Source organism: Seriola aureovittata, chromosome 14, assembly GCF_021018895.1.
Source record: "Seriola aureovittata isolate HTS-2021-v1 ecotype China chromosome 14, ASM2101889v1, whole genome shotgun sequence".
Lineage (NCBI taxonomy): Eukaryota > Metazoa > Chordata > Actinopteri > Carangiformes > Carangidae > Seriola > Seriola aureovittata.
In genome coordinates, this window is record NC_079377.1 from 12,172,501 (window position 1) to 12,184,619 (window position 12,119).

The following is a 12,119-nucleotide window of genomic DNA, read 5'->3' on the forward strand; positions in this document are numbered from 1 at the left end:
TTGGGTTTGCTTCTCATTTACTTGTCACGCAGCCTTTTCCTCCTCATACTGTGTTTTCAACCTTTCGGCCTGATCCCATTCATAGTTTTGGCCTGTATGGAGTGAATTTGCAGATGAAAGTGTGCGGTTTGGTTACAGTGGACAGGAAAGCTTCAGGAACAGTTAGGAGTAGGAAATAGAACTGGGAGGTCTTACAGATACACATACAGGAAGAGTGTAAAACTGATTTTAATTACTCAAAAACAGTACACAAGCACCAAAGGCGGCATGATCTCCTGCATAGAGACATATGATCCCATTCTTTAAATAACCACAGGGTTACGCTGGATTTAGAAAGTAGCCTGTAGCTATATGTTGAGGGACTGACTCCTCAACCGCCATTTACTCAAACAAACTTTTTACTGCACATTAATGAGGTATACTTTTCACAGTGGCGAGCTCTGAGAACTGCACATACTCAATATGAATATATGCAGCAGCTTCACAAACGGGGGGGGGGGGGGGGGGGGGGGTCAGTGGTCATTATCAAACTTATACACCCCTGTGAAAAAGCTCTCAGTATGTGTCAAACTGACAGGTCAGTGTTAATTCAGTCTGTTTGATAACAAGGTGTCGAGATATCTGATGTTTGACTTCGCGTCATTCACCCTTTCATCTTCAGCTGAGGTAGAGCTGGTTCTCTGAACTCAACTCTTTTCCTTTTTCTGATCAGTGCCAAGCTGAAGACAAACAAAGAGGTGTGTGTGAACCCAGAGATCCGGTGGCTGCAGCAGTACCTGAAGAACGCCATCAACAAGTGAGTGCAGATGAATCAGTCATTTTGGTTCAGGAGTGTGTGTTCGCTGTGATGCTTCTGTTGTCCCCTGTCATTTGTCAGCCTTTAACAGGCAACTCGTCTGGAGCGCAGTATAATCACTTCCACTCTATAGAAATTTAAAGTAAGCAATGCAAGAATGCAAAAACGCAAATGCGCATTTGGGCATCTACGAATAGACCATTGTGAGAGTGACAGCTCGTAAGTGCCCCACTTATATCAGAGCCCAAACTCAAAACATGCTGGTACATGACCAAGTGGGAGTAGAAACTGATTCCACTTTCACACACATACAGTGGATGTGTGACTTTAAAACCACATTTAATCTGTTCTTACTGAAATGCCGTTAGGGTTCACCACAGTTCACACAAGAGGCCTGTGTCTGCAGATGCAGTTTTATAAAATATACACTTAGGCCACACTTGGAATATATACCGTAGAGCTTTGACTATGAGTATATTAAAATTTACTCTGGAGATTTAACCTTAGATGCTGGGAAAAATAGTGCAACTTAATAGCATTACCTTTCACCTCTGGTCATGTAATGTGACATTAATGCAACAGCATGCATTCTGTCTGAGATTAAAAATCAGCTGTCTCCTTCCTGCCCCGAAGAAGGAGACACTTTTCTGAAAAAAAAAACAACCCTGGCACCATGAAGTTTATAGAAAGGATCAAGTTGCCATCCTGGAATCTGTGCAGTTATATATTTCTAAGGACTGAGCCCCCCCTTCAGCGGCCAGATGAAACAACTCTGGGTTGTGGAGGCAGATAAAGACTTTTTGGGAGTTCCTGTTTTTCCATGTGAAGAAAATTAAATGAATTCAGATTGTTGATAAATCCTTTGTGCTCCAGCTTCTGACATACACACTCAATACCCACAGACTGATCCGCCCGTATAGTCCCGCAGTCAGACTGTCTGTCTCAAGGATGATTGCGGAGCCTTGACTTGTCGAGGTGTCGACACTCCTCTGCATAACAAAAGCCCATGTAGAGAGTAGATGGTGGTCATTTAAAATGGATCAGTCCTTATGTGTTTCCAATTACACACACAGTGAAAGGGGAGGAGGGACACACTTATTTACAATGTGTAGAAATGCACACGATTGTAATGCTACTCTTTAGTCTGGTAAACAAAACCATGATTACCTTTTTCAATCTGTCGAAATGTGCCTCAGCATTTACAGAGTGTGATCCAAAGTCAACAAACTGCCCACCCATGATCCAGTGTTTACACCGTAGTGTTAATGTACGTCACTCGGCAGCTCCTTCTGATGATTGTTCTGTAAAATAACATATTTAGATCTTTGATTTATAAAAACAAATATTTTTTGTATTTACCAGCAATGAAGCAATGAACTTAGAAGTTTCCGAAAACTCTTCCTGGATAGAAAAACAGAACCTAACAGCAGTTGATTGACTTAAAACTGGAGGCGTTAGATATGGCCAACTAACTTCCAGACTAAAGGGAGACTGGTTTAGTGAATGCAGAATAAAATCGACTTTAAAAAGCCAAATGTTTAGTTTACAATTACAAACAAAAAAACATTTTGGCCCTGTAAACTCTAAGCAGCTGCAATGCTGGAACTGAATATATTCTGAATGTTGGCACTGTCTTTATAACCCTGGCATTCAGTCATGGTTAAACAAATACTCATTAATTTTCAATTCGGTGTTTACTATTTACAAGTTAACAGTTAAGAATTTGTCCAAACCGACATGATACAAATGTTATTTCTTATAATCTCTTCAGCGCTAAATATGTTTTACAATTTTGACATTGCTGTCTTCACATCTTATTTTGTTCTTATAACAAAACGTAACGCATTTTATTTTTTCTTCCAGGATGAAGAAATCCAAGCAGGGCAACTAAAACGCCCCGCAGAGATCTTCCTGAGCCATCACTGAGGACCTGGACCATCATGAGATCACCTGGTATGTTGTTTGTCAGCACTTATCCCGGCTGCCACGCCGCGGCGGCCTTTTGCATGGAATCAACCTACAACTCTTCACCGTGAACACTAGCCACCAGCCCTGCCACCGTCTTCACCGCCACCACCACCACTACTCTCACCACTTATAGAGGTCATAGATATTATTAGTGTAAAGTACAATTATATCTATGAGTGTATGTTTTTTCTAACTATAATGTATATACTTTTTGTTAATGGACTTCAACAGTAAAGAGCTATTTTTAGAGATTGTCTCATCCCTGCGGCCTTTCTGTCATTTAGGAAAAAGGATCGACCTCAGGGTCTAAGTTTAAAGGGAGAGTTGTAGGTCAGTAGGTGGGTTTTCTCCACAACAAACACAAGTCAACATCCCACTTGCAAGTAGCAGATTCCTGTGGTCTGCTGGGCCAGTAGAAAACCGATTTATTTGAACAAATCCTAAACATGGGATCTGGTTATCTCTGATTTTAAATTGTGCCAACCGATCAATAACATTATAGCTTCCCTTCTAAAAACTGAGGAATGAGTAGAGTTTGCCAAGATGCATTTCATGTTTCAAGTTAATTGGCACCATGGAATTTCAGTGGGTGCCAGCTACCCCCAGACTGAATATAAGATGCATACAAGATCCTAGTAAAAACGGCAATTACAATGTTTTTGTGTTGGAAATTAAGATGCCGAAAGAGCTCCAGCATTTACTGAGCCGTTCTTTGGCTGTGAGTATATGATCCTGTGTTACCCAACGTGTCTGCTTCATTCGCTCTTGGAGAAAAGCTGAACATCTGGATCCCAACTATTTTTAATTGAGCAAACTTTACTGGAATCATAAAGCTGTGTCAGTAATTGAGAGATAGTAAGAAAAAATGGTGACACACCAATCGCAGTTAGTGGTATTACTAAAAGATTTACTCATGTTATATGGATTCTGAATGAAATAACCTTTTAGTATGAGTGTCCATTTCGATGAAGGGTGTACAGAAATTTGAATAACAGATACCACATCTGTAGTTAAAACACTACGTTATACTGAGCGCCACAGTCGAGAAAGCAGCACCATTAGAGATGTATATAGATGTGACTACCTACAACTGTCATGCAGATAGCAATGCACTTTATATCTGATGTATTCATGTTTTAACGACAAAAATTTACTATTACTAAGTCTGATCATTAAATTCTGTCTTTTGTCATTATTTTTTTTTTATGTTTATCTTGCTGTTTCCATTCTGTTCTTTTTGATCAATGAATGTGTAGCTGCATTTAACTGTCAAAGTCTGGGAGATCTATTCATCTATTCATTCAAGTCTCCTGTCATATGTGAAATTAATATTATACAAATGTTTTATTTTTGTACTCTTTTATGCATTTATATATGCAAGCATTTAAATGAAGGAACTGTACTCTCACAATTGAGCCACCCAGCCAACGTTTTATTGTAAAACTTGTATGCAGTTGGTCAGTAAAAAAAAAAGGAAATCTTCAAAATGTTATTGTCACTCTTTTAATATATGCTTTGCTTTATGTTCTTTCAATCATACATATACACACTTATACCCCACTGATGCACACAGTTCAGTTAAGTGACTCTATACATCTGTATATTCAGTGTAAAGCAGCAGGCTTTTCCAGGGCCAACGCACAGATGGTGTAATCTTACTGTACCAGTGAGTCAGAGGGTGAATTTGATGCTTTGATGTGAGAACATGTGCTTAGCTTTACTCACAAGGGCAAATGAAAGGCAAGGACAATGATCCTGCCTGTTATTTAACTATTAACTCAACAAGCGGCCATTAGGAAAACATTAGAGCTAAAAGGGATGAACTTTTAACTTCCCTCTAAGGGCATTATGTAAGGCGGAGCACAGTAGTTCATGTGATGAGAGTGGCCCACTGATTGAAACGTCAGGGAGAGATAAAGGGCTGTGATTGGCAGTCCACGGCCCATTCTGCTATGGTTACTGATCAGCTTTGAAGTCCAGTGTATAAGCGTGATAAAAGCACAGTCAGTAGCACTCTTGTGGCAGTTAAAGCCATCGATTTAGCTCTGGTGTACCAATCTGGAATCAAAATTAATCACATTTAATCACTGTATGATCTGATTGTGTTTAACTGTGTTAAATGTGGATATCCCTGCAGGAATCTGCAGGTAGCAGCAAGTATTTTCCTCTCCAGTAATATGAAGATTAAGCAGCTTCATATCTCCCAGTGTTAAGTATTTTTTCTCAGAGTAAATCATTTTAAAAACGTTTGTTCACTGAAAATATTTCAATTCAACTTTATACAACAAATAGCTCACATCTCTTTTGCCTTCTATCATCAGCATGTAAGCCGCTGCATTCTCACTGACTGATCTGTGTGGGCTGCACAGGAACATTTACAAATATTATTTGTTCTCTAATGAAAAGCAGTTGTAACAGTTCATAACTCATTGTGTTCTTGGGATCACTGCCAACACCCACCAGTTAGACCGTACAGGTGGTGTGACTGGCTCCATGAAGCCCGAGGGATAATAAAAGGTTTAACTTGATATTTTTATGTGCACATTGCATTTACCTGTAAATGGAAAAAAAAAACCCCAAAACAAAACAAACAAAAAAAACAAGCAAGACGTGTTTGAAAAGCTTGTAAAGATAGGTTGTTCATATAAAATGTGTTGTGTCTGAGAGACAGAACAGCTAATGTCAACATACAGAAGTTGCTGTAACAAAGTCTCCATTAAACAAGAGGCTGAGGAAAGTAAATGAGACATGTTACAGCACTAATGCATCCTCAGATCAAGTTTACCCAAGTGGAAGAGAACAACATGATTAGACAAATTATTGGCAGATTTATGCGACTGATATTCCTCAGTGCCATGTTCGTACTTGAGGCTGTCTGGGCACCAAGCCTAAATAAACACACCTCGGATCTGTTCATCCCAAGCGTGTTTCTCATATTCATCATCAACCTCAGAGTCAAGTACATAAACCTAATCAGCTGTGACTCAGTGCCACTTTGGAGATAAAGAACATCCCAGTAAGAGTAATTTTTTTAACAAAGAAGTCTGTTTAAAAGTTAATTAAAATCTGTGTTGCAAGACTGGGTTTTTTAATATTGTGAAATAAAGTAAAGATTTTCTTTCTTTCATTTTTTTTTTCTCAGAAATAATGAAACCAGAAGGCTGCTCAGCACCTCGGTATGAGCTCTATACTGCCAGCGCTGCACTGGTTTGCTCAAAGGCTGAGGAATGTACAAGACAGGAGAAGACATATGAAATTCATATTCTGCAATGCCTTCAAAACTCTGTTGGGGTTTAGAGTTCGACCACAATGTCAGACAAAAAACTGACACCTTGACAGATGAATGAAGATTTGTCATGTGAAATGCAGAGAATGACACAGAAATGAAGGACGAGTGCAGTGAATGTACTCATTTTAACCTACAGTACATGTTCCCTCCATCTTTAACTGTAAGGGCTCCCAGATGTGCAGCCAGTCAAATTCCACTTAGTGGTTATTCATCATGAAAAGCTGAGCACTAAAATATAAAATTTTGGTGTGTGTTTGTGTGTGTGTGTGTGTGTATGTGTGTGTGTGTGTGTGCATGTGTGTAACAGGGGTCATAGAAAGCCACTTCAAGAAGGTCGCATGACGTTGCTTCACCCGGTCAGACCAGTTTTTAATAAAAACTACAAGGTGGTAAACTTAACCTAGGGTCAGTTTTAATATTTGTGTGTGTGTGTGTGTGTGTGTGTGTGTGTGTGCGTGTGTATGTGTGTCAGTGAGTATGTATATGTATGCATGTGTGATGTCACTTCCTGACTCCACTCCAAGACCATTCAAACCTACAGCCAGTCTGGAAATTTAAGGGCCCTAATAGTTTGTCACCAACCAAATTGGCAAGTGATCATGGAATTCGGCCAGTGGAGCGAACTTCGAGGTCAAAACACAGGCACCCACTCATCATTGAGGTTTGACCGTGGACAAGCAAAGTGTCGTAACACGACAATAATCTCTTAGAAGGAAATGGCCAGTTGCCGAGCAGCTGTGATCTTAAACTTGTGAAGTGTTTGAACTGGCAGGACGAGGATGTGACTGCACACAGATCTGGTGTTATTCAGGGCTTTGTGGTCCACTGAAGGTCTGATTATATTTGTTTCTAATCCGTGAAAATGCTCTCTGGTTTGCACGCCTTTTAGATAAATACTAACTTTCTTCCCTAAAGTCACTGGTATGTCCACACACAAGAAAAAACACATTTATGACATGGTGTATATCTTTTGTTCTGCTGAACTTTTGGACATCTTCTGTCTTTCTGTTTCTGTGGCATTTTAAAAAGCCTATTAGTGTGAGAAAATGGACTGGTTTTTGTATGAAAACATTTGATCTCCCAAAGGGAAACTTGACATCTTCGGTTTCACCCCCTCAACAATTTGCTCGAAGCACAGGGTCAGCTACTGCAGGGCAGACACTCGGCTGTCATGTGGAATTAATCTTTATTTTTTCCTGGTCTGAAGGGCTGTTTGTTCTTGATTTCCTTGGTACCCAGCTTCAGTTTCTCAATACGCAATCAATAAAGATGAAGTGGCAAAACTACGATTAAAGATTTCGACACCTATAGAAATCTTAGTCTGAGATAATGTTACATGTGATAATATGCATTATTGATGTAAATGGACACACTGAGCATTTTATAATCTTTTTAATTATTCCTTATCGTTCCATTAACTGTCAGTCAACAAACCTCTATAATATAGCGAAAGAGAAAAATGTTTTCCTGAATACACGGACTTCAGATATGAACTTGACGAGGTGAAGTGGCATACCAGTTGTAATATATCATGTATTATATAATTGCATATCTTGCATACAACGCTGTCTGCAGTCTTTTTTCTTTTTTCAGATAGGATGCTCATAATCACTGATTCTTTCCCTTTTCTCATCAGAGCAGACGTTGTTGTTGACCCTCCAGCGCACAGAAAATAAAGCAACTTTATTCTGACTGTGATTCCTACATAGAAAGTTTCTTCTTAAATTCTCTGAGAGGTTGATGTGTGTCTGGGGGAAGTGTGTATCTACAGCTCCCGCGCTCTCTAAACCACAGCTCCCTTCCTGCTCCCCCTTTCTGTTGGTATTTACCCCCCTCGTCCCAGACCAGGCCACTGCCCTGGGGCATCGGGTGCACCAAAATCATGCTCCCCAAGGGAAACATTAGCGGAGTCATAGCTGTTGTGGTATCAGATGACCCGTAGCACATTTCCACAAGTGCACAGTCATATTCTTAAAAGTCCCACGTAATGATTTGTAAATGACTTGTTGATTGTATAAAGGGGGGCCACTGAGTGTTGTTAATTACCTTAACACTGCCAGTGACCCGCCTGAACATTAATCACAATTATGACAAAATTACTCAGCCCAACGTCTCGGAAGAGTTTGTTACTGCAACGGATGTTGAAAGTGACCAACATGCAGTGTGTAATAACAGCGGCATGTGTGTGTGTCTGTTTGAGAATAAGTGTGAGGCTAATAGAGGGGCCCATATGAGCAGTTAAAATAGCCCTCCTGCAGTCTGTCCGCCTTTCATGTGCTAATATTTCAGAGGTTATGAGTCCCAATACCATCCATCTTCACACAGATGTTTGAATGTGAAGAAAACACACACACACACACACACACACACACACACACATATATATATATAAGCGGCACAGGACATGGGGCCTTCACTCCACACAATAACACCAGCTATTGACCACATTCCTTTGGAGTGATTCTGTTTTCAGGAGAACCACAGCGAACCCTGGATGTTAGGTATGGATGAGACACAAAGGAGGCGCACACTCGGGGGACAGTAGGAGGCCTCGGTCTGCGGGGCCCAGAGAAGCCGAAACACCACCAACTTTAAACCTCACCCACATATCGCACACTGTGTTGCCCTCCATCTTCATTCCTTTCAGGATTATCGCCCACATCCTAATTGGTGGATCTTTCCATAGTGGCTCCATGAATAGCATGTTTAATGTCCTCCCATATCTAGCTCTGAGTGCCACGTGACACCGAAAGAGAGGGAAAAAAGAAAACCATGACAGATGAGACTAACCATAAGAAGAACGAAACAATTACACCATTATCTGGGGATGAAAGTGATATACTGTACATGCCTCATCTCCAGTACCACAGAGGTTTTTTTTTTATTTGAGGTCGATCACTATAGAGACTCCTCTGTTGGGCTGCAGTGTGAGTCAATGCCTGAGCACGCTGTCCAGATGCAACAGACAGGGAGGTCTGATGGCTAATACCATCCACCAATATTGTTCATCCTCAAACAATTAAATTTTCTAGAAACAAAGTGAATAAACTGTCATTTGACCCGCAGTACATCTGAATTGCATTTAGATGTAAGTGATACTCCAAAAATATTTGGGATTGTTTATAAGGCCTTTCCTGCACGGTACCAGCTCAACTCAACTCTACCCGCCGTTTTTAGTTTTCCATCGCGCAAAAGTTGTGGATAGTACCTGATACCTGGTACGGTTTTTGGTATCACCACTACTGTGTCGTTGTTGTGCGACATGGGACGTTCTGAACAAGCCACCATTTTTAAACAGCCAAGCGACTGTACACCGCTCACCGTAGCATGGCAACCTGCAAAACCACGCCATGGTCAATTGAGGGGGTGCAGATGTTCCTCTGTCTGATTCATTCATGTGTGTGTTGCGTTGAGTGGAAAAAGAAGCAGCTGGTACCAAAAGCAAGTATGTCTAGCAGAGTCCAGCTGAGTGAAAAAATGCTATTTATTTCAAGATTGTTTTATCTTTGGTACATTTTAAAACTAAGCCATATTAGAAGTACATTTTCCAAACACACTGCTACACAGAGGACACTGCACAAGTTTCATTTTACCAAAATTAATGGAATTATAAAGAAATCTCTGTATGTTCTCCAAAATATATGACTCAGTGATGGATATATTCAGTATGAGTATGTGTAAATAAAGAGTATGCTCTATATAAAGGTTTGTTTTGGGAACGTTCCTTCTATGTGATTTTTCTGTCATATCTATCATAAAATTTAATGTGGAGAATGTGTTTGGTCATAGTCTACCTATAAAACTTATAAAATAAATGAAATGTATTTTACAACTATGTGGATCTATGCAGTGGCTCCAATGACAGAAACATCTCTACAACTATGAGGTGGATCGCAAAAGTTTTCCATTGAGCTAGAAGATGAAATGTAACGACTTTACTGATCCAGTGACTTTTCACTTAGCAACACAATCAGGTCGACATCTAATTTGCATCAGACCTTGGTTTATGACCAAATACCTGCAAAACTGAAAATGAGTTCCACCAGCCTCAGCTGTGCTTTGTGTTTAGTGATAATTACAAAATGTTACCATGCTAACACACTACAGTAAATACTGAATATTGTAAACACTCAGCCTGCTCAACATCAGCAAGTTTATACTGTCACTATGAGGCTGTAAGCATGTTGATGTTAGTGTTTAGCTCCAAACACCACTGCGTCTTTAAGAACAGCCTCACAGAGATGCTTGCATGGCTGTACCCTATTAGTAATTCTTTTGATAAATTTAGCATCAGCAATGATAATTTCATACATTTTTAGTAATGTGAGAACAACAGCATTTGTGATCAGACGACTAATCCAGCTTTGAGTACTGATCAGTAGAGAGAGAACACCAGGCCAATTTGTTGTAAGACAGTCAGTAGTTAGCCAGTCTTCACACTGCAGCTACGCCAGAACAAACATCGTAACCAAATGTTTAACAAGAGAAAAGGGAATAGTATTTCCACTTTCATTCTTCACGCCTTGCCAGTCCTCGTCCGAAACTGAGCCAAGACAATAAATCCTTGCCCACTCTGGCTGGAAGAGAAGTGCAGCATCCAAACCCAACATGTTCTCATATGATCACACAGATCTCAGCTCCAACTTCACTCTGGTGCTTCACTCTGGTGCTCTTGAGTGCCTAACACTCAGTTTGCAGGAAACCCAATCGCAGCATGGAAGTGAAGTAAAGTTGTGAAGCTGAAACCACGGGCACAGAGCAATATTTAAGACCATCCACCTTGCACTCCGCCCGGCGCATTTGTTTCCATCCATCTGGCTGCCTCAATGAAGCTTTACTGGAATCGCGTCTATTGTTAAAGGAGAACGCAACCTCACAGACACACCAGTTGTCTGCTGCAGTTTGCATAAAACACATCAAAGAAATGAGAACAAAGGCTGTCTAATACCCAGACTGAAAGGAATTCCATATCAATCTGGTATGAATTGTACAATACATAAAGAAAATCTTGTAAGTTGGCTGTTTATTCTTGGCCCCAGTACAGAGGAGGAATGTTTGGCTACTGCCTTTTAATATCAGGAAGTATTTTTACCGATAAAATAATTCCCTTCTTAACTGTCACAAATCAAATTTATTCCACTTCCAAAGAAAAACCATTGGATCATGTGTATTTCAGTGGGTGATCTTCTGACAAGCACAGGTTGTGCAGCTCATAAAAGCTGTGTCCAAGTTAAGATTATGAGCAATGAACTTTAGTGTTTCAACACCACTGTACAAGTCAGCTAAAAAAAAAAAAAAAAACTTGGACACAGTAGAGACAGATCTGGCATGGCTCTTGTCTTTAAAGAGGCTGCAGAGGAGCATTTTTCTTCCTTTGGCCCTTACATGGAAGTTCACAGATCAGGATGCAGTTTTTCAATGTTTCCATGGGCCAGATCTTAAATGTGCAGTATAGCACTGGCCCCCTCAAAAATAAATATTTCCATTTATTTTTCCATGTATAAAGTCTGTATACATTGGCACAGAGACAAAACCAAAACCAAAAACTTAATCTGTGACATTTAAAAGCGGCAGCTGAGCTTTGTTAACAAGGTACAGACAGATGACACATTTATAGCTGGGAACTCTAACAATTGCTTAAGTGACTAATTATACTGATATAACCGTCACTGTAGTTTAATCAAGCTTGAAATATGCTGAAGAACAACAACGAAAGGTTTAACCAGTGTAGGCTAGGTGTGACAAATTTGAACACATCAATAAAACCGAAACAATTCATTTTATTTCATTGTGTAAACAGGAAAATAAAGCTCTCTTTCTCAAGAAACATCACAACCATCACCACATCAGTGTTCAAATGGTCAGTGCACCCAAATCGTGAATAAAGGGAACATAAAATGTATACCCAAAGGCACTGTTTACGACGTGGTGCAGATCTAACATTTAACAGAGGATATAAAAGTTATTTTAATGCTGGAATCAAATAACCCTTTTAGTATCCTATTGTTACTACATTTATTCTTCTCCCATACACACACCCAAACCATAAACTCACGGAGTGATTCC

The 12,119-nt window shown here is 40.0% G+C and overlaps 1 protein-coding gene across 1 annotated transcript in view; it reads left to right on the forward strand.

Annotated features, from left to right (window-relative positions):
* The window catches only part of cxcl12a (chemokine (C-X-C motif) ligand 12a (stromal cell-derived factor 1)), a 6,507-nt gene extending 2,251 nt beyond the window's left edge, over positions 1-4,256 (forward strand). The window contains exons 3-4 of the mRNA XM_056396353.1: positions 713-796; positions 2,660-4,256. Of these exons, the coding sequence (XP_056252328.1) occupies positions 713-796; positions 2,660-2,687 (112 nt within the window). The 3' untranslated portion in view covers positions 2,688-4,256. The remainder of the gene's footprint in view (positions 1-712; positions 797-2,659) is intronic.
* Positions 4,257-12,119: the final 7,863 nt, after the last annotated feature.